General features: G+C 39.8%; 1 protein-coding gene across 1 annotated transcript in view; it reads right to left on the bottom strand.

Moving 5' to 3' along the window:
* DIAPH3 (diaphanous related formin 3) overlaps positions 1 to 22,829 on the bottom strand; it is a 541,978-nt gene that overhangs the window by 144,020 nt on the left and 375,129 nt on the right. The window contains exons 23-24 of the mRNA XM_074961715.1: positions 11,183 to 11,349; positions 2,529 to 2,664 (exon numbers count right to left, since the gene is read on the bottom strand). Of these exons, the coding sequence (XP_074817816.1) occupies positions 2,529 to 2,664; positions 11,183 to 11,349 (303 nt within the window). The remainder of the gene's footprint in view (positions 1 to 2,528; positions 2,665 to 11,182; positions 11,350 to 22,829) is intronic.

The following is a 22,829-nucleotide window of genomic DNA, read 5'->3' on the forward strand; positions in this document are numbered from 1 at the left end:
ATTTAATTTTAAATAAAGTTTCTGAAACATTTTGAAAACTTCATTTACTTTACATATAACAGTAGTTTGGTTATATAATATATAGACTTACAGAGAGACCTTCAAAAACGTTAAAATGTATTACTGGCATGCGAAGCCTTAAATTAGAGTTTATAAATGAAGACTCGGCACACCACTTCTGAAAGGTTGCCGACCCCTGGTATATATATAGGTGTCCTCCGAAAAGGACAGACATCTATCTATCTATCTATATATATATAAATAAAACTTCCTGAACTGCACAGATCGGACTAGAAAGATTGCTGAGATTTGTGGCTTCTTCCTCTCTACCAGAGCCTCCAGAACCCCCCAGACCCACAAGGTTACCAACATTCATCTCACTGAGGTTCTTCAGAGCATAGCTGCCAAGTTTTTGTTAGCTCCACATAGGACATTTTTTCATCACAAAGAACAAATCACTATTTCCCCCTACCTGGCACAGTGGAAGGAGCTGTCAAGGATGACAGAACCCTATCCTTCCTTCCTCAAAAGCAGACAAGGTTAGGTGGGGGAAAGGGAGACTCTTGACAATATTCACAAAAAGATTCTGGAATGCTTTTAAGTCATCTGGTAGTAGTACTGAGGATACCACTTCATCAGATGACAAAGAATCATTACCAAAAATCCTTTAGTGATGATATAAAGTGTTGGTGTTGCTCTGTCTCTGGATCCGCTCTTCCTGGTACTGTGGCGAAGGTGGTCTAGCCAGGGATGTTGAGTGACCTTTTCCTCTTACTCAAGTGCAGCGAGACCTCCTTCTTCAAGCTTGAGAAAGTAAGTCCCAGCACTGCCTATAGCGAAGTGGAATGCTTTAGGAATACAGCTGGCAGGTTGGGTATTGGCCAGTCCAGTACCATTCCTGCTGGGCTAGTGGCAGTTTAATCTTATAGGGGAAGTTGGTAGGTGTGTCTGTGGTGTCAATCATTGAATGCAGAGGAGAGGGCTCTCTACTAGAAGACGGGAAGAATGTATGCCAGTAATGGTGCAGAGTAGACCACAACCAGAGGTGGCGCCAAAGTACATAGCACTCTCAGTATCTGAGTCTGTTCCAGAGCTGGTGTTTCTGCAGCGATGATGATCTTGAGTTTCCTCTGGGCTCATCCTCTGTGAGCATCAATGTTGATGGGTGCAGCATTGGATCTAGGGTTGGTGTCATAGAAGCCTCCTGCATCTAAGGCTATTCTTTTTCCCACACTTTGACTCTTCACAGGGATTGGTGGATTTATATATGAAAACTTTTTGGTGTCTATCCTTACGGGAGGACACTAAGCGCCTTCTGCAGACTCTGTCTCCTGTGTTCAGAGTGGTCCTTTTGAGTGGTGGCTTTGGTGCAAATGAGGCGAGCATGGCTTCAGTGCAAGGTCTTTTCTCAGTTCCGTCTTCTCTGCACTGGTTTTTGGTGTTGTCAGTCTGCTGGCTGGGGTGCTGGATGAAGCTGGCTTGTCTGCCAGCATAACTTTTTGAGCTCTTCTCCTCAGGGTCTGATGAGGCCTTCGTGGACTATTGCAGGAGATGGAGCTTTAGCCTCATGTCATGACTTCTGTGTTCTTGCGGAGAATGACAAGTAGACCGATCATCTGCTTGGTATACGAGATTCTGACATACAGAAAACATACGTACTGTGTCCACCTTGAGGGATAGGGCTATAAGCCCACCAGTTTTGAGTTGATAATGCTAAGGAACCCTGTACAGTGAGTGGAGTCTGATCATTAGAGATCAGTTCAGCGGGATGGAGACATTTCATGGTGGTCTATATTGAAGATCAGAAGTAGTTCTGAGATTTTCGTGAAGATATGTAGAAGTTTACCCTGAGGTAAGAACTAGTGAATTGGACACTCACCAGTTGTGTCTCACTGATATGGGTAATAAGAGGGAACTGATCAAAGGTCGCAGTTGTCCCACTCTTTACACCCTCATGCTCCATCAAAAGGAGGCAAAAGACAAACACATAGCCCTGATGGACACAATACTATTCAGAAAAACTCCATTCTCATGCACATGAGGTACATGTACACTCACAGTGGGATCCATATTGACACATACTCAGAGAAAAATCTTAGCTACATAAAAGAAGCCTATTGTCATAAAAGGAACAATTACAAAAATCACAGTTTCCCTTAGTTAAAATATAAATAAATTGGCTCTGTGATTTGGAAAGTGACTTTGTTCACATGTAACATAATAGTTTCTTTTTCAGCTTAGCTTTAATTGAGATAAATCATTGATACTTGAGTACAAAATGTTAAATAAATAGTGAATGGGAAAGTACTGAGCACCATTTTCAAGGTCTAACATAACTTGAGAAAAGCAGATAAGCTAGAACAGCTTGTTAATAAAATCAAATTTAAGAACAGCTTTGCTGTACTATTTATTGAAATAATTTATTCTGCCTCTCTTCCAGAGCACATCAAGATAATAACAAAATAGAGGCTGTAGTTTCATTTCATATAGAATGCTAGATAGAAAAGGCTGTTTTCCATATTACTCACCTGTTTTCATTTCTAACAAGCGCTTTTTCTTTTGTTGCCTCTCTAATTTTTCTTTTTCTGCTTTCTCCTTAGCTATTCTAGCGCGTCTCTGTTTTTCCTCTGCTTCTCTTCTTCTTACATTCTCCTTGGCTGCTTGCTATTTAAAAAAAAAAAAAAGAGAGAGATATTGGTAACGAAACTTAATGTAAGTAGTTTCAGACAGAACAAACTTGTAAACTATAAAAATGAAAAAATACCTAAGTTATATTGTCAGTCAAATAACTCTTGCTAAAAGGTCACTTGCACCTTCTACCAAGTGTGTTACATATTAAACAATATGTAATCTGAAGATATTGTACTTTCCATATAGTATATTTTACTCTCTAATATATCAGTCACTTAGGGAGAACCACATTATATGAATGGTGTAATTATCTCCAAAACAAGCATTATAAACCCAGAAAATTCAGCATTCAGGTTAACACTGAAATCCAAACAAGTTAAGGTATAGAGAAACAGTTAAGGCACCCAAATAGCCTTAACTCTTCCCAGCAGCAAAACCCTAACACTAATGCATGAGTGCTTATGGTCCCAGATTAAACATTTTCTCCTCTATTGTCACTACAAAGGGGAAAAAAGGCATCAGCACAGGCTAGCACAAACTCTTATCCTTCAGAAGAACTCAGAAAAAACTTCTTTTTTTCAAAATAGCTACAATCTCCTTTCTCAATAGGTCTGAGGCCACAGGTTGCCCTTTAGCCAAGGTGACCAATACCTTTCATTGTTCCCCACAGGACTGAAGTCAAGCCACTCTCAGGAAAGATGGAAGCCCCTATGCTATCAAAAGGCATTGTGAGGTGCAGATGAATTAGGTCATGGTATTTTTCCTGAGGACAGCCTGTGGCCTCAGGCACTCTGAAAAACATTGTTCAGTCACTGCTGAAACACAAACCCTCACTCATGAAGAACAACAGAAAAAAAGCTACCATTCATCCTAATGTTTTCTTTAAAAAAACTGCCCATTACACCATATCTACTAAAGATTCACTTCCCTGCCAATTCGGTTCATGACCTGAACTTTGAAAAACACTGATTAATGCAAGTAGTATGGGGAATAAGCAGGAAGAACTCAAAATGCTAGTAAATAAACATAATTATGACATAGTTGGCATCACAGAGACTTGGTGGGATAATACGCATGACTGGAATATTGGTACAGAAGGGTACAGCTTGCTCAGGAAGGACAGGCAGGGGAAAAAAGGGAGAAGGTGTTGCCTTATATATTAAAAATGTATCCACTTGGACTAAGGTTGAGATGAAAACAGTAGACAGACTTGTTGAAAGTGTCTGGGCAAGGATAAAAGGAGTAAAAAACAAGGGTGATGTCATGGTAAGGGTTTACTACAGACCACCTAACGAGGAAGAAGAGGTGGATGCGGATTTTTTTAAACAACTAACAAAACCATCCAAAGCACAGGACTTGGTGGTGATTGGGGACTTCAGCTACTCAGACATCTGTTGGGAAAATAACACAGCAGGGCACAGATTACCCAACAAGTTCTTGGAATGGATTGGAGACAATTTTTTATTTCAGAAGGTGTAGAACGCTACTAGGGGAGAGGCTGTTCTACATTTGATTTTGTCAAATAGGGAGGAACTGGTTGAGAATTTGAAAGTGGAAGGCAGCTTGGGTGAAAGTGATCATGAAATGGTAGAGTTCATGATTCTAAGGAATGGTAGGAGGGAGAACAGCAAAATAAAGACAATGGATTTCAAGAAGGCAGACTTTAGCAAACTCAGGGAGTTGGTAGATAAGATCCCATGGGAAGCAAGTCTAAGGGGAAAAACAATTGAAAACTCCTGGCAGTTTTTCAAAGAGACATTATTAAGGGCACAAAAGTAAAATATCCCATTGCGTAGGAAAGATAGGAAGTATGGCAAGAGACACCCTGGCATAATCAGGAGATCTTCAATGACCTAAAAATCAAAAGAGAGTCTTACAAAAAGTGGAAACTAGGTCAAATTACAAAGGATGAATATAAACAAATAACACAAGTATATTGTGACAAAATTAGAAAGGCCAAGGCACAAAACGAGATCAAACTAATTAGAGACAAAGGGTATCAAGAAAACAGAGACTAAAATAAGGAAAGAACAAGTTAAAAATTACTTAGACAAGTTAGATGTCTTCAAGTCACCAGGGCCTGATGAAATTCATCCTAGAATACTCAAGTAGCTGACTGAGGAGATATCTGAGCCATTAGCAATTATTTTTGAAAAGTCATGGAAGATGAGAGAGATTCCAGAAGACTGGAAAAGGGCAAATATAGTGCCTGTCTATAAAAAAGGAAATAAGGACAACCCAGGGAATTACAGACCAGTCAGCATAACTTCTGTACCCGGAAAAGTGATTAAGCAATCAATTTGCAAATACCTAGAATTACAGACGAGTCAGTTTAACTTCTGTATTCAGAGCAAATACGTAGGCAATCAATTTGCAAATGTCTAGAAGATAAGGTGATAAGTAACAGTCAGCATGGATTTGTCAAGAACAAATTGTGTCAAACCAACCTGATATCTTCCTTTGACAGGGTAACAAGACTTGTGGATAGGGTGAAGTTGTAGACGTGGTATATCTTGACTTTAGTAAGGATTTGATATGGTCTCGCATGACCTTCTCGTAAACAAACTAGGGAAATGCAACCTAGATGGAGCTACTATAAGGTGGGTGCACAACTGATTGGAAAACCGTTCCTAGAGAGTACTTATCAGTGGTTCACAGTCATTCTGAAAGGGCATAACAAGTGGGGAATTGCAGGGATTGGTTCTGGGTCCAGTTCTGTTCAGTATCTTGGATAATGGTATGGAGAATACACTTATAAAGTTTGCTCATGAGACCAAGCTGGGAGGGGTTGCAAATGCTTTGGAGGATAGGATTATAATGTGGACAAACTGGAGAAAGTCCAGAGAAGAGCAACAAAAATGATTAAAGGTCTACAAACATGACCTATTATAGGCCAAAAGCCTAATGGGGAGAAATTGTCTCAAGTAAATTGTACTTCATTTTGCTTTGTACTCCATTTTGCTAGCTTTGAATTAGTAAGAAGAAATTTTTCTGGGTTTATTCTTTGCTGATTGTGTTAATGATTGTTCTTAGAAGGATAAAAGTGTTATGGCTGTAATTCTTGTGTTTGAAATTTATTACCATTTTGTGTGAGACTGAAGAATGTATGGCATGCTGATGAACAGAGAAGAGACAGGAGGCACCAGTACTGATGGGCCGGATGGTCAAGAGGGGAGTGAAGGGGTTGAGAGGCACCAACCTTACTATCAGAATCACCTGGATGGCAGATTGACAACCCTAAAGCAAAGGCATATGCCCCAAGGACAAGTTAAGGAATGGAGCCAGAGGGACGAGATAAGAAACAGCTGCGGATACTCCCCTAACAACCCAAAATAATGCTAATTAGGAACAACCTTGAATACCTCACGATTAACAGCTCCGGTGTGACACAGCAAGTCCATAGACTTGTATGGGAACTTATTACTATAAAAGAAGGGTGCATTGCCATGGGACTTTGGGTTTGTTCTGCATCAGCATCGGAACTTCAGACACATCCAACAGAGACCCAGCTCCATTCCCCTCCCTCGTGTGCAGTTTCAGATGGCCACTGGAACTGACCAAGCAACACTAAGGACTAGTTTCAGAGCGGTAGCTGTGTTAGTCTGTATCAGCAAAAACAACAAGGAGTCCTTGTGGCACCTTAGAGACTCACACATTTATTTGGGCGTAAGCTTTTATGGGCTAAAACCCACTTCATCAGATGCATGGACTGAAAAATACAGTAAGCAGAATATATATTCTAGCACATGAGAAGATTGGAGTTGACTTACCAAGTGGGGGGGTCAGTGCTAATGAGCCAATTCAATTAAGGTGGAAGCGGCCTATTCTCAACAGTTGACAAGAAAGGGTGAATACCAAGGGAGGTAAAATTACTTTTATAGTGCTAACTAGGCCAATGCAATCAAGGTGGCCCATTTCCAACAGTTGACAAGAAGGCATGATTAAGGGAAAATTACTTTTTGTCGTGACTCATCCACTCCCAGGATTAAGGGCTGATAACTATAAGATCCAGCTGTAGAACCATCTGGTGTATGTGCTTGCACGTGTGAATGGAAGCATATGCTGATTTTAATGCTTAAATTGTACTCTCAATAAATGTGGTATATTGCCTTATCCCCTTGAAAAAGATTCCATGTGCTTCTAATAAGCATAACACTATGAAGGAAGATTGAAAAAATTGGGTTTGTTTAGTCTGGAAAAGAGAAGACAAGAGTGGACATGACAACAGTTTTCCGGTACATAAAAGATTCTTCTTAACCTCTGAGGATAGGACCAGAAGCAATGTGCTTAAATTGTAGCAAGGGAGGTTTAGGTTGGACATTAAGAAAAACTTCCAAACTGACAGGGCAGTTAAGCACTGGAATAAATTACCTACGGAGGTTGTGGAATCTCCATCACTGGAGATTTTTAAAAACAGGTTACACAAACACCTGTCAGAGATGGTCTAGATCAGTGGTTCACAAACTTTTTTTCCACGGATCATTTGAAAATTGCTGAGGGTCTTGGCAGACCACTTAATGATCTTTCCAAATGTTGTTTGTACCGTTAGCTATCTATTGTAAAGAGCTTTGGATAAAAGTGCTATATAAAAAAAACTTTAGAATAATTAAAGTTTTTTTGTTCTACAAATAAAAGTACACAACTCATATTTTAATATCAGTAGTCTTACCTTCCTAATGTAATGGATGTGCCCTCTCTCATCAGCTGTGGCAGCCCCTGAGGTGGGGCTGGGAAGGAGGGGGGGTCTCTTCTCCCCCGCCATAGCAACCACAGAGCTGAGGCTGGGAAGAAGGGCCATCTCTCCCCAACAGCGCAACCCTGGAGCTGGGGAAAGTCGCCTTTTTCTCTGGCCACCGCAGCCCTGCACATCCTAAATTCCCCCCCACCCCGTCTTCTCACCCCACTGTCCCCTCCCACCAACCCCATAATCCCCCCAAGGCCAGCACCTCACCTTAAATGTGTGTCTTCTCCAGGGTCCAGGCACCTAATTAGTGGAGCCATTCCTGCGCGACTCCACTAATTCGGTGGGTGGCCCTTCATTGTTTCAGGTGTGGCCGCCCAGGCACGCACCTTAGAGGGAACTATCAGCGGACCATTTGAATGGATCTCGTGGACCAGGGACCAGTTTGAGAACCTCTGGTTTAGATAATACTTAGTCCTGCCATGAGTGTAGGGGACTGGACTAGATGACCTCTCAAGGTCCCTTCCAGTCCTATGATTCTATCAATGGCAATTTGCTAAACATACCCAAAATGTTAGAAAAAAAACATGAGCAAATCAAATGACAAAAACTCGCACTCTGACATTGTTCTCATGGAAATAGAAAAGTTATGATTGGATTGCTCTTGCCTGTGAAATAAGCGGTTTCTCACAACAACTATTACCAAACCAAAAGAAAGAAACGGTTTCTCACAACAACTATTACCAAACCAAACATGTTCAGATTAATCGGAATGTCTATGATGTACAAAGTTTTTGCTGGTCTATATTTCGCAGCTCTTATTGCAGAGAAGAAAACATTACTTTCATCATGGTAGAGATAGGCTCACAGCAAATCTACCATTATCTCTCATAAGCTTTCTTCCTTGATGGTTGATTCTATCTGGTCGAACAATACTTTGCACTGGAAGATCTTCCCACTGAAAGATCGCAAAGCACTTTAAAAACAAAATTAGTAATATTCCTGTTAGCTAGTGAAGCATTTTACAGCTAGAAAACTGAAACACAGTAAAGTTAACTAAACTGTCCAAGGCCACAGAGATTTAGCAGCAGAACTACAAATATAGCTGAAAACATCTGATTCTTATTCATTAACCACTAGACAATATTCCATTCGTCATTCTATACAAGAAATTATTTCAGGGACAACCCTTTCAAAAATCTATATGACGACGACTGGAATTTCCAAAAGCAGGACAGTTACTATATCATTTTATGTAAAATGATGATCAAGTGTATACATACAAAAATATAAGGACTAAGGAATCTGACCTGCAGAACTTGAAATATTAACATTTAATTTCTGCTAAATTTGTAGATGAAAGAGCAACCAACCAAACATGACAGTGACTATTTACAGGCCAGACATCCAGTGCTACTTGCTTGCCTATTTGTAAGGACTAACTTTGGCATCTGAAGTCCCTTCCTGAGTTGCCAGGAAGAACTGCCATTTCCCTGCTACTAAGAAATAGCAGTATGTTCATCCCTTTCTGGCCAGAGGATAGCCTTCTTTGCACAACATAAAATAGGTATAAAAACAATGGCAACTAGGAAGTCATTTTAAATATAATTATAATGGATTCTACATAAATTAGTGATTAAGTTGTGTGCGGGAGTTACAAAATAATACTATGCCAGGATTATTTTTGTAATTGTTCTGTATACAGATAGATGTTGCATCTCTCTCTTTCTTCAATTGTGCACTGGAAAATTTTAACAAAAGTACTCATCATATAGAGTGTGAGGTTTTCTTTTTAGTCATTGACACCGGCCCAATTTAAGTGTGTTGAATACAACAAGTACATCAACATGCTAAAGTAAAAGCAAGTGAGAATATACTATGCCCTCTGGATTTGTCTACCACATATAGAACTGCTTAAAGGATGGTAGTGGTATTTCAGCAATCCAAAGAGAAGACTATTTAAGCCTTCAAAATAATCTAGTTTTCACAACCTATCTTTTCTTCATTTGTAAAATTTAATTATACACAAATATTGATTTTAATTGTAAGAATATCTAATTCCTCTTAATTACTCAAATCTATAACATTTGGTCACACATTATGCACCAACAATTAAAAGCAAAGAAAGCAACAAATCTGATCTCAAACTGCATGCTGATTTAAACTACCATATTAAAATATGTTATGGTGTAATTATCCAGTAACTTCTTCATAATTAATGTTATTTAAATGTAGTGTTAATAAAGGGGAACTAGAGTGTCCCCTACAGTTAATGGAACAGCAACTGACCTTTAACAACTCCATTTGTCAGATCTTATAACTTAGCCAACTTAAATTTCTTGTCCATATTTCCTTTTTCACAGACAAATGTACAATGGTGGATCAACTGCCAGCCATGTTACATGGTGATAGGTGCTGCATCTTTTTTACAGATGTTTTGAAGCACCCATCACCATGGCATCTGGATTAAGAGAATCCAGTTAGGTGAGAAAGGACTGTCGTGTCCCCAAAAGTCAGGGTCTAGGAAAAGGAGAAGACAGTCATCTTATTTTCACGAGTTTTCTTCAAACCCTCCCTCCAGAGGCTGGTCAGCTGCAAGTTTGGAATTGTTTTTCCTTTTGCTGGAGGATTTTTCAGCCTGGAAAGCTACTGATAAATTCAGTGTACTAGATCATGCCCTAAGAGTTAAAATATCATGTTCTTCCTTCATACCCATTCCCGTACCTCCTTCATCCCATTGTTTGAACTTCTGCATATGCAATATTAATTACATTAAAAGATGAAAGATCATAACATTAAAAAATTAAAAAGTTATCTTTTGAACATTTTAGTTACTCACCTAAAGTATTTTTTTTAATCTAAGCAGCTAAAAGTGTTTCTAAAAAATATTTTTTTTCCTTAAATAAAAAATAGTGGATATAAAAGAGCAGACCTCTTAAGAAAACAAAAACAAAAACAAAAGACCAGGCATTTAGAATATATTACAAATCAAGTAAACCATGAAAAATAAAAAAGGTTCCTCAGGAAGTGTCTAGAATCTGATAAAATTATGCCTATTTTATGCAAAAGCCAGGATTGGTGTTTCTTTGAGAAGCAGCCAGCACAGAACTCCCCCTAAATTCATTGTGTTTGCACACAGCCAGGATAACCTCTGCAGCTCATTTATTTCTGTTTGCTTCTTTCCTGTTGATTTTGTATGTAAATGGGCATCTATTGTATGACCTTACAATGTTTAATTTACCTACTGACAAAGAGATACCAGAGGATACAGAAGGAAAACCTATTTTTCACCTTTGCTGATGACTATTATCTTGGTATGACATATTTTCAGTATGTGTGAATATCATCTCTGCATATATTTCACAACAATGTTAAGGACCAAAGTGACAATAACTTTCATTTGAGACCTCACATGATAGTCTTTGGTGAACTGTAATATACACATCAGATTTATGTGATTTCTGTAACCCATTCCCAGCTCACATTAAGAAGTCCTTGGGTCATACAAGTATCCTATAGTAAGTCAGACAGAAGAAGTTTCATCTGAACAGAAGTAAAGACCTGAAAACTCTTCTCTGCCTTCTGCCCCCCTACAACCTCCTGCATGTTATCTAGTAAATCAAGGACCCAGTTTTAATTTATAATAGTTCAGTTTTTTCCTTCAGAAGGTACAGATAATTTTAAGATACTGAATGAATATTTCCTTTTCTTTACATTGTAGAATCTGGGATGTAGAAATTAAGGTTTCTGATATGAATGTATGTTACCATTCAAGAAGACAGAAAAAAATATTGAATAGCCCATCAATATTTGAACTAACAAACAAATCATTCTTGGAAAACAATTTTAACATCAATAGACATACTGTACCAAGAACATTGTCCTGAAGTTGTTCAAGTCGGTTAAAAATTCTTCCACCGAAACCTTTTTCAAATCAATGGCATAGTATCCCATCACATTTTGATAGAGTTTATCCATGTTCTCATGCATCCTGGTAAGTTTTTGGTAATGTTCTCTTGCATAAACTGCAAAGCTGTGTATTACTGTTAAGGCTAAAAGAGCATTCAGTGAAGCTAGTTAAAGCAAATTATCATGATTTATCGACCTGTTTCTCTGTAGCCAACTTTAACATTCAAAAAAACCTCTTAATTATCTCAATAGATTATCCATTTATTTCAAGTACAACACAAACTACATACCTAACAGTGTTTAATGAATACTTTGGTAATAGTGAAAAAATAATATAAGAATGATCCTCAAATTTTCTTGATCATTTTTTACTTTGCTAATTGAATGAAACATTCTTTACATTAATTTTACATATAATGGGAATTGACAGGCAACCTTAATAATAGGCAGTACATAATCTGTTTGCCACATATTGTGTTACATAAAACAACATACCTCAAAGACTTCAGTAGGAAGTGGGAGGTGCTTGGATCCTTTGAAAACAGGTCACATCTATTTGGATGCCTAAGTATTGATTTAGGCATCCAGAGTTCAAATTTTGGCCATAATCCCTATTTATGATGGAAACTGTTTTGCAAGTATAGCAGACTTGACGTATGCACATACGTATGTGTGTGCGGACAAAGCTATATATAAGTCCTAGGGCTAGCAGGTTTGTGGAAACAGAAGCTCTTTGGTTTTCTCTATAGGTAAAATGGGAGAATTTAGCTTGCACTCTTACCTGCTGCAAGACAAGTTTGCTTATGTCACTCTCTAGCTCCCCCTGCAGATAGTTATAATTTGCATACACTTTTGAGGAGTTCCATAAAATACCTAAAACTATCATCTGGAGTTTTCCCATAATCCATACTCAAGAACTGAATCAAATGTTCTGAGACACACAAAGTAGATGAGGTAATATCTTTTATTGGATTGACTTCTGTTGGTGAAAGAGACAAGCTTTCAAGATACACAGAACTCTTTGTCAGGTCTGGGAAAGGTACTCAGCATGTCACAGCCAAATACAAGATAGAACAAAATGTTTAACATAAGTAGTTAAAACATATTCTAAGTGACCAGTCAAGATGAAGTGGCCTGTTAACACCTCTGCTGGCTTGCCTCTCTAATATCCTGGGACCAAAAGAGCAACAACAACACTGCAAACATCAAATGTTCCAAGTAATTTCAGGTACGTCTAATAACTCATAGGAACTATTCTTTGAGGGATATTCCAAACCCTCCCCCCCCCCCCAAAAAAAAACCTCTTGTCATTTAACATTAATTAAGGTTGCCCCCATCAGTACTCAAAGCCATAAAAATAAGGAAATAGAAGATTGAGGATTAAAAGGTTGCAAAATTTAACACTCTACAATGCAATTAGATACCAGTGGCTGGGTGGTACCAGCTGGCTAGGGCTAAGGGATGCCAACATTTGGGCTCTGGTTGCAGCCAGAGCTTTAGGAACCTCCCACCTTGCAGGGTCCTAGAGCCCAGGCTCCAGCCGGAGCATGAATGTGTACACCACAATTAAACAGCCCTTAGCCTGAGCCCCGCGAGCATGAGTCAGCTGGCATGGGATTTTTAAACACAGTGTAGACATACCCTCACACTAAAATGCCATAATTAATGTTGCTTATGCAGGTTTAATTCAGGCCTCATGTGTATACACTATGAAACGGTCTTTAAAAACACAAGATCCCTGGCTCATTTAGTGCACACGACAGATCTGCTCTGGGGATGAATCAGTGTTATGTCATGCAGAGGGGGTCTGTTGGACCCCCTTCTCATTTGTTGCAGAAGTTGGAAGGTTTTTAGTGAATGAGGCAGGTAAATGCAGGAAGAGAACTGTGAGTCTCACGGTTAGGGCAGATGAACACTGCCTTGCAGACATAAATTCTATCATTGCCTCTGCCACTAAGTTTCTGTGTGATTCTGGGCAAGTCACTTACAACAAACTTTTTATAGGTAGTCACTTCTGCATGTAATTAAAGACTATATCATAATGCATACATACATAGGGCCAAATTACAGTTGCACAGACAACCTTCTTTCTGGCTTTTTCTAACTTGAATGTGCTTATCTTTGCAACCTTTTAATCCTTTTAAAATCCCCAACTTTCTGTTTTCTACTTTTTTATTATTTAGTTTATGGATGACAGCAACCTTAAGTAACATTAAACAAAGTTTGTGAATTTATTTTAATATAATTTTTATATATGTGCTATTTAAATAATAAAGAATTTACACATTTGTTGACTTCAAAGTATACGTTAACCTTCACATTTCAACACTCATTGCCATGTTGACAAATATACTAGAAGTTATTAAACTTTATTGAAGCAAACCACATTTTTAAATGCAACTTCAGTTTTACTGCAACTTCTAGATGACACAATTTAGAAAAAAAAACGAGTAAGGATTCATATCTATAATTTCCCACTTTTTTTCAAAAAAGGTAGTTATTCAGAAAGACGTACCGCAGCATATAAATAATATACATAAAAAAAGAGCTGTAATTTTGTATTTTATTTTCGTGTAACTCTTTCTAAGGAAAGTAAGAAACAATTACCTTTTGAAATGAAACTTCGCCACTTACACATTACAAACCCCAAAGAGCAAAGCAGGAGCTTATCAGAACCCAATCTGCTTTTATTATAGCCCCTCCTCTGACCCTTCTTTGTAATAATGTTATCGTAGCCTGAGGTAAATCAGTTATTAAAGTCTGCCATTGCCGTGACAACCAGGACAATAGTGACTCTTCCCAAGTATGCAAGTAAACTGAAGGGAGACGAGTGGCTGAGTATTCTCTGATGTCAAAAAAGGTACTGCTCAGGCGGCAGCAGGAGGCAGAAAATGGGCACTGTGTGGGGTTGTCAAGCTGTCTTGAGTAGCTCACAGATAGGAGTACCAATCTCAGGGCAGACTATTACAAACCAGGGCACAAACTCCACACTGGTGGTGTGTTCTATACTTACATTTCCCCAACCAAATATCAAATGTAAACCCCTCAAGCAATATAACAGCCTTAACATGGCATCACAGACAGTCCTCTTGGGTACTCCCGTCTATCTTGTCACCCAGGTAAGCTTGCCTTTGTGAAAGACCCCTTACACCAAAGGTCTCTTACACCAAAAATCACAATATTCAGGTTACTATCAGTCCCAGGAATATCATCCAGGAAAGGATACAGGTGGGATCCCTGCAACCTGAGTCTATTATCATAACCAACATCTTTATAAAACCTTGGGGGCTAAGCGCAGGCCAAGCTGAAGCATTCAGTACTGATAATGTTTCCTGCCCTCAGCTAACCTCAGAAGTCTGCAGTGGCACGGTCTGCTGGGGATACGGCAATATTCATTGGCTAGATCTATTGAAGAAGTACCCCCAGGACAGGAATGACACCATAGAGGCCAGGGTCTGCATCCCAAACTTAATTTTCTTCATCCACATGTTGAGCCTTTTGAGGTCAAGAATGGCTCTGATACCATCATGTGTGTTTTTGCACAGTGAAATAGATGGACTAGAAGCTGGAAAATCTTTCTTCTGAGCGAACACTCTCTTTCATGCCCACATCCACAAGATGAGATATTTTATTCTGGACCACATTGTGTTATATGGTGTCATTGGAACTGGGTGATTGGATGAAGAATGGGTGGAGTCCTAAGCTTGAGGGAGTATCCCCGGCTCACTATCTCACTGACTTTTTTGTGCCTGATGAAAAGCATTCCTCTAGGAGATGGGAAACTCTGCCTCTTAGCTTCAGTTCTAGGTGGCAGCCTACGCAATCTTTGTCATAAAGTAGACTTTCCGGGGGGAGGCCCCACTAGATTTCCCCCACCCAGATCTCAATCCACTGTTTTCCCTTGAGGAATCCATTGTCCCTTTGCCAGCACCTCTGTGAGGACAAAAAGTGCCTCCATCTGAATGCTGGTCTGTACTCTTTTCTGGGGGCATTTAGTGGAGCAGTGAGAGTCTGTTTGGATTTTGCCGCACTATCGGCCACTGCCTTCTCCAGCTTTTCTCCAAAAAGGGGGGAGCTTTCAAACTTGACTGAACATACGGCCCGCTTACATTGTCTGCCTACCTTCAAGGAATGTAGCCATAGGTGGCACCTGGCTACTGAGCAGGAAACCATGGATCAGGATGAGAACCTCATTGTGCCCATTCAGAAATCAGCTTACAACTGCTGATGTTACAGTGAGTTTCTTTAAAATGGTACTAAATTCAGGGTGATCTCTGTTGTTAAAGGCTTTGAGATATTTCAGTCAGGAGAGATGCTATTGTAAAGCAGGTACCTGCCAGAGATGCTTGGAGGATGGCAGAGGAGGCTTCAAAGTTCTTTTTGAAAATGGCCTCCATCTTTCTATCTGTGGGGTTCTTAAGGTAGAACTCCCACTCTGAGGAAGTAACCATATCCTGGACAATGACACTATAGTGGCATCCACTTGCAGTATCTCAGTAACAGAGCCCTTCGGTTTTTGAATGTTACAGAGTCTGAAGTCACTCTTCTCATTGTGCTTGCCCTTATCAGGCTTGTTCCATTAATCCCTAATCACTTCCTCAAAAGAGCAGTGAAGGGGTATTGCAGTCTCGGGGGAGGATTGTGAGGGGAGAAATGTATTCTGAGGTTTACTCTCAGGAACTTGTTCAGGTTGGATTTGAAATTTGGAATAAACCTTGTTGCACATGACTTGAAAACCACCACCAAAACACACCTTTGCTGTATTTTCCCATCATCCTGTTCAGATTCAGGATCAGACAGCTCACTTTCCCGAGTGGAGGAGTGGGAGGAAGAGGAATCAGAGGACTCATATCTCCTGGATTTTTTGGGTTTTCCCCTTTTTTGATTTTTTAACCCTTTTTGTGTGCTTTGGGAGTGTAGACCATATGCTGCCGCTTTGGCGAGGCCTTTTGCGGACTTCCTTTCTTAGGGCCTGAAGCTTTCTTGAGAGGTCTGACTCAGAATCGTCCCCCTCTGGGTTCCATTTGCCTCCTGGGAAGGGGGAACTCGTCTGAGTCCTCCTGGTCTCCTTGGGAAGGAGGTGGGATGATTAGAAGCCCTGCTTCTTTCCCCACAGTGCTCATGATTCACTTTGTGTCATGGGGGGGTGGGGTTAGGGAACGACTTCGTAGCTCTGCAAGCCTCCCCTCTTTGTCTTGCAGGTGTTCCCCTCGGACTTACCTTGACTCGAGTGGTCAAGTTCCTCTTTACTTCTCGCTGCTCTTCATGGGGGTTCCTGGTCCACCTTTCCCCCATTAGAGTTGCGGCTGCCATGGTGGGCTGTGGTTCCTACCTGCTTGCCCGCAGCCCTGGAACCTAGGGGACACAGACACAGGCTGGGCACAACTCACCATCTGCCAAGACTAAGCAAGCTGCCTTACAAATAAAGCATGATTTGGATTTAACTCTGTGCTTTCCTGGATGCTCTGCCATGCCTGCAACAGACAGAGGAGAGGGCGAGGAGATGCTACAGTTGTGGCTCAGAGAAGATTAACCCCCGAGGGGTTAATCGACCCAGGGAGGAGAAGGAAGCCAGAAGAGAGGGAGAGCAGTACTCCCCACTATCCAAAAAATGGGGAGAAACAGCTCAAATTGAAAAGGTAAGCACATAGGCAGAGAACCTGGCAGCAAGTGGAAGTAGAGAGGTTGTGGCCAGAGCATGTGTGTGAAAACACTGATCCACTTCCATGAAGCCACAAAGAGAGGAGAGCTGCCCAAGTGTTCTGAATTGTAAGACATGCTGGGCTGTAGAATAATCAAGTTCAATAAATCCAACAGCGAAGAACATGAATATGTGTAGAAGGAACTTTTCACTATGCCTTATCGTGAAAACAAAACACAGCACTTATATGTCTAAAAGCTAACATCACTGAGCTTTCCGTCAAGATTCATGGACTTATCTCTTCTCTTCTGGAAGGCTAACATGAAATTCCTTCCATCAGTTTAATGAATTTTGCTCCAAGGGCCTATTTATTAACACATTTTATAGCTGAAAAATTTCTATTCCAGGTTTCTGACAAACTGTGCTCTACAACAGAATTAGTTAAATTTAATGTGAATGTGATAGTAAAACAGCACTAGGAACCTTTCTGGAACAATCACAGAACTTCCTCTGAGAAGTGGTGTATTGCTATGCATTTTGATATGGAGATTCTCATGGGAAACTCTGAAAAACAGTCTCTCTCTTCAGTACATCAGTAGCCAGTTTCTTCTGCATCTCATTTAAAAACAAAAAGTTCTGGGGAAAATACGTGCAGTACTAGGTTTACTAATTGATATTGTTTCTTTATCACTGACAAAAGAAATGTTACAAAGAACAGTGAAATAAATTATCAATAAATGTCTTTAACCCACTCATGCTACAAGATATTTAAATCATTTAATTGGATTTAAAGCATTAACTAGCAGTGCTAAGAAAAAATGGTTTTTTGATATTAAAAATGAATAATATAAAAATGGAACTTATACATGGATCCAAAGAATTGATTTGAAATACTTAAGTGTTCCCATACATTTTATCACCTCAGGACAGGATGCAGAGGTAAAGTTTCTTGACACCTTAAATGACTGCCTCTTGGAGCAGCTAGTCTTCGAACCCACAAGAGGAGAGGCAATTCTTGATTTAGTCCTAAGTGGAGCTCAGGATCTGGTCCAAGAGGTGAATAGAGTTGGACAGCTTGGTAATAGTGACCACAATATAATTAAATTTAACATCCCTGTGGTGGGGAAAACACCACAGCAGCCCAACATGGTAGAGTTTAATTTCAGAAAAGGGGACTACACAAAAATGAGGAAATTATTTAAACAGAAATTAAAAGGTACAATGCCAAAAGTGAAATCCCTGCAAGCTGCATGGACACTTTTAAAAGACACCATAAGAGAGGTTCAACTTAAATGTATACCCCAAATTAAAAAATATAGTAACCAAACAGAACCAGAAAAGTGCCACCGTGGCTAAATAAAGTAAAAGAAGCAGTGAGAGGCCAAAAGGAATCCTTTAAAACATGGAAGTTAAATTCTAGTGAGGAAAATAGAGCACAAACTCTGGCAAGTGAAGTGTAAAAATATAATTAGGAAGGCCAAAAAAGAATCTGAAGAATAGCTAGCCAAAGACTCAAAAGTAATAGCAAATTTTTGTTTAAGTACATCAGAATCAGGACACCTGCTAAACAACCAGTGGGGCCACTGGACGATCAAAATGCTAAAGGAGCACTCACGGAGAATATGGCCATATGGAGAAACTAACTGAATTCTTTGCATTGGTCTTCACGGCTGAGGATGTGAGGGAGATTCCCAGACCTTAGCCATTCTTCTTAGGTGACAAATCTGAGGAACTGCCCCAGATTGGTGTGTCATTAGAGTAGGTTTTGGAACAAATTGTAAACTAAACAGTAATAAGTCACCAGGACCAGATGGTATTCACCCAAGAATTCTGAAGAAACTCAAATGTGAAATTGCAGAACTACTAATTGTGGTTTGTAATCTATCATTTAAATCTGCTTCTGTACCAAATGACTGTGGCTAATGTGACACCCATTTTAAAAAATGTCTCCAGAAGCGATCCTGGCAATTACAGGCCAGTAAGCCTGAGTTCAGTACTGGGCAAACTGCCTGAAACTATGACAGAATTGTCAGACACACAGATGAACATAATTTGTTTGGGAAGAGTCAACATGGTTTTTGTAAAGGGAAATCATGCCTCACCAATCTACAAGAATTCTTCGAGGGAGTCAACAAGCATGTGGACAAGGGGGATCCAGTGGATATAATGTATTTAGATTTTCAGAAAGCCTTTGACAAGATCCCTCAACAAAGGCTCGTAAGGGGTAAGAGGAAAGGTCCTCTCATGGACTGATAACTGGTTAAAAGATAGGAAACAAAGGGTAGGAATAAATGGCACTTTTGTAGCTGGCGTTGCAAGGCATTTACGTGCCAGATATGCTAAACATTTGTATGCCCCTTCATGCTTCAGCCACCATTCCAGAGGACATGCTTCCATGCTGATGATGCTCGTTAAAAAAATAATGCATTAATTAAATTTGTGACTGAACTCCTTGGGGGAGAATTGTATGTCTCCTGTTCGGTTTTACCCGCATTCTGCCATATATTTCATGTTATAGCAGTCTCGGATGATGACCCAGCACATATTGTTCGTTTTAAGAACACTTTCACTGCAGATTTGACAAAACACAAAGAAGGCACCGATATGAGATTTCTAAAAATTGCTACAGCACTGGACCCAAGGTTTAAGAATCTGAAGTGCTGTCCAAAATCTGAGAGGGATGAGGTGTGGAGCATGCTTTCAGAAGTCTTAAAAGAGAAACACTCCGATGCAGAAACTACAGAACCCGAACCACCAAAAAAGAAAATCAACCTTCTGCTGGTGACTTCTGACTCAAATGATGAAAATGAACATGCGTTGGTCTACTCTTCTTTGGGCTGTTATTGAGCAGAACCCGTCATCAGCATGGACGTATGTCCCCTGGAATGGTGGTTGAAGCATGAAGGGACATATGAATCTTTAGAGCATCTTGCATGTAAATATTTTGCAATACTGGCTGCAACAGTGCCATGTGAATGCCTTTTTTCACTTTCAGGTGACATTGTAAACAAGAAGCGGGCAGCATTACCTTCTACAAATTGTAACCAAACTTGTTTGTCTGAGCGATTGGCTGAAGTAGGACTGAGTGGACTTGCAGGCTCTAAAGTTTTACATTGTTTTATTTCTGAATGCAGGGTTTTATGGAACATAATTCTACATTTGTAAGTTCAACTTTCATGATAAAGAGATTGCACTACAGTACTTGTATTAGGTGAATTGAAAAATACTATTTCTTTTGTTTTTTTACAGTGCAAATATTTATAATAAAAACAAATATAAAGTGAGCACTGTACACTGTATTCTGTGTTGTAATTGAAATATATTTGAAAATGTGGAAAACATCCAAAAATATTTAAATAAATGGTATTCTATTATTGTTTAACAGTGCGATTAATTGCCCGATTAATCGTGATTACTTTTTTTAAATCGCTTGACCGCCCTAGTAAAAACAGAAAATGAAAGTGTAAGGTTAAATTTATCAGAGCACATAAGGCAGTTAAAAAAAAAAAAAAAAGATAGCAAAAGAAAGTGCTCAGACAATTTTTGTCAAAACAGAAAAAAATGCAGCAGCTTTCTGCTTCTTTGAAGATACCATCTTTTATGGGGCTTAGATCTATAGCACAATATTGGCACAATAAGCATTTTTAAAAATACATTTGAAGGCAGCCGTAGCAGGGCATGTGTCTTTCACCCTTATGATTTTTGCATGCCACCTCTTGCCAAATTATAAGGCCAAGTCTACACTACAAAGTTAGATCAATGTATGCTGCCTGCCTATACCTAGTTGTGTATGTGTTTACTCTTAAATGTGTCTCCCACTGATGTAAACACCCATTATGCTGACATAACACCACCACCTCTCCGAACGGTATAGAACCATGGTTGATGCCACACAAGTATAGACACTGCATTACTTCTGCCAAACCTAACAGTCTTCCAGCAGCTGTCCCACAATGCCTGTCACCGACCACTGTGGTCATATTTGTGTGCTGTGTCCGTTTGAATCTATGTACCACTTATGAATTCTAATTGTATTTTCAAAAGCTGTGTAAAACTCTAACCTTCAGCATATATTAAAATCAACCATTTGCTGACAGGGACCATGTTATGTACCATACACCCTGTTTGGAAGCAGAAAATCAAAGAGGTTGTTAACACAAAATGACTTTGCCCTGGCAATACAATGGAGATGCGAAAAATATTGGCCAAGCTGAAGGAGACGGGTTTTTCTCCCCAGGTTGTCTGCAAAAATGGGGGGGGGGGGGGGTGGAGCAGTCAAAATTTGCCAGCAGCAAAGCAGAAACAAAGATAGATGATTTTAGAAATGGCTTTTAAAATCTCAAATTCTGTGAGGTTTAGAAAACACAAAAGGACACATTTTCTGAATTAGAAGAAGCCTTCCGACTTCCAGATCTGAACAAGCTAAGAGCTTGTTACAAGGGAAGAGAGAGTAAATCTGAAGGCTGCACAGGAGGAGATTATTGTCTGGGGCCTTTAAAAAAAGTGATCCAGAACTAGTCGATTCTCAGAGTGGTGCTGACACTAGAGGAAGGGTTTTTGTGTGCATGAACCTCTCCATGCCTTCCCCCACCCCAATGGATCTGTAAGTCTCTAGGATTTCTCTAAGAATTAATGGTGTAAGTGTTTAAGAAGTTACTTTGCAAAGCCTCTGGGTTCCTAGCTGTATTGGTCACATGTTCCTGAAGGGGCAAAAAATAAACCAGAGTATCCACGAGGGTAGTGCTCTGGGAAAGGGTGTGCTTAAGCTACTGAGGAGACTTTGGGCAGGGGAACAGGAGGATCAGCACTGGTCTTGGTGCCTACAGCAGCTGGACCACAAGAAAGAGGACCAGACTTCCAAGAGAGGACCAGACAAGGAAACTGAACCCTAGAAATGAGTATCGGAGACAAAAAACAGAGGCAGTGCCTGGACAATGCTCAGAATCTGCTGGCTTAGAAACACCCAGGATCCTGTGTCTGAATCCAAACCTGGTCCCTCACTAAGTTTCCAGGAGGGGGGTCTTGACCAGGTCTGTGAAAAAACGGTTACCTAGCTTTTGTAACTGTTGTTCTTCGTGTTACTCATATCTATTTCAATTAGGTTTTTCCCCTAGCAGTACCCATTGGGTCAGCTCAGGTGCCCCCTGGAATCGTGCCTCCAAACTCAAAGACTGACACCCCTACATCAGATAGGAAAGAGATGTCTGGGGAGGCCAAGCAATTGGAGCAATTTGATCCTCACAGAAAAGGAGCTTGGATTCACAAGCCTACAGTTGGTTGGATATGCTATTCTCAGAAGTAAACAGAAATTTCAAACAGATCACTCACTACACTGACATAATTAATTCTACAGCTTTTATCTACAAGGTAAAGTTCCATAAGGATGACACTCCTAGAATTTTGTATGATGAAATGAAGAGAATCTGTGTCTCCGCTATAGAAGATGGTTGATATGAGAACTTTTGAGCTGCTCTGTTCTGTTTCCTAAGCACAGCACTGAAAAAATTGCTTTGCCTCCATTAACTGAAAATAGGGGAAGAACTAAAATAAAATTAACTGAATTGGTAAGAAATAGAGTGGCAATAGTAGTAAACATTAAGATGCATAAATTAACAATTAAATACATATTAAAAGGAACGAGGTAATTGTTTACAGTTTAATAGTGTGGTAATTCAGTATGTGTAAAATGTTGGCACACAGCCAATGAGAGTGAGCTAGAAGTTTCAGTTTAGCCTTTGGCTAGTATGTTGGCAGGCAGACAAGTGTAGACGGGGCCAAAGGTCACTCCAACACTGCAAGGAGGGGTCAGTCAGGCATGCGGAGGCCAAAACTAGGTGAGGGTCACCAGACTATTATAGTAAACAGACCATAATACTAAGACTTGTTATGTAACAGCTTTAATTGACAGCCAGATTTAGCAGTTGTAATTGGACTATAAGTATGGACCAATCAGAGAGAGTCGGAGGA

The sequence above is a fragment of the Natator depressus genome, chromosome 1 (assembly GCF_965152275.1).
Source record: "Natator depressus isolate rNatDep1 chromosome 1, rNatDep2.hap1, whole genome shotgun sequence".
In the NCBI taxonomy this organism is placed as follows: domain Eukaryota; kingdom Metazoa; phylum Chordata; order Testudines; family Cheloniidae; genus Natator; species Natator depressus.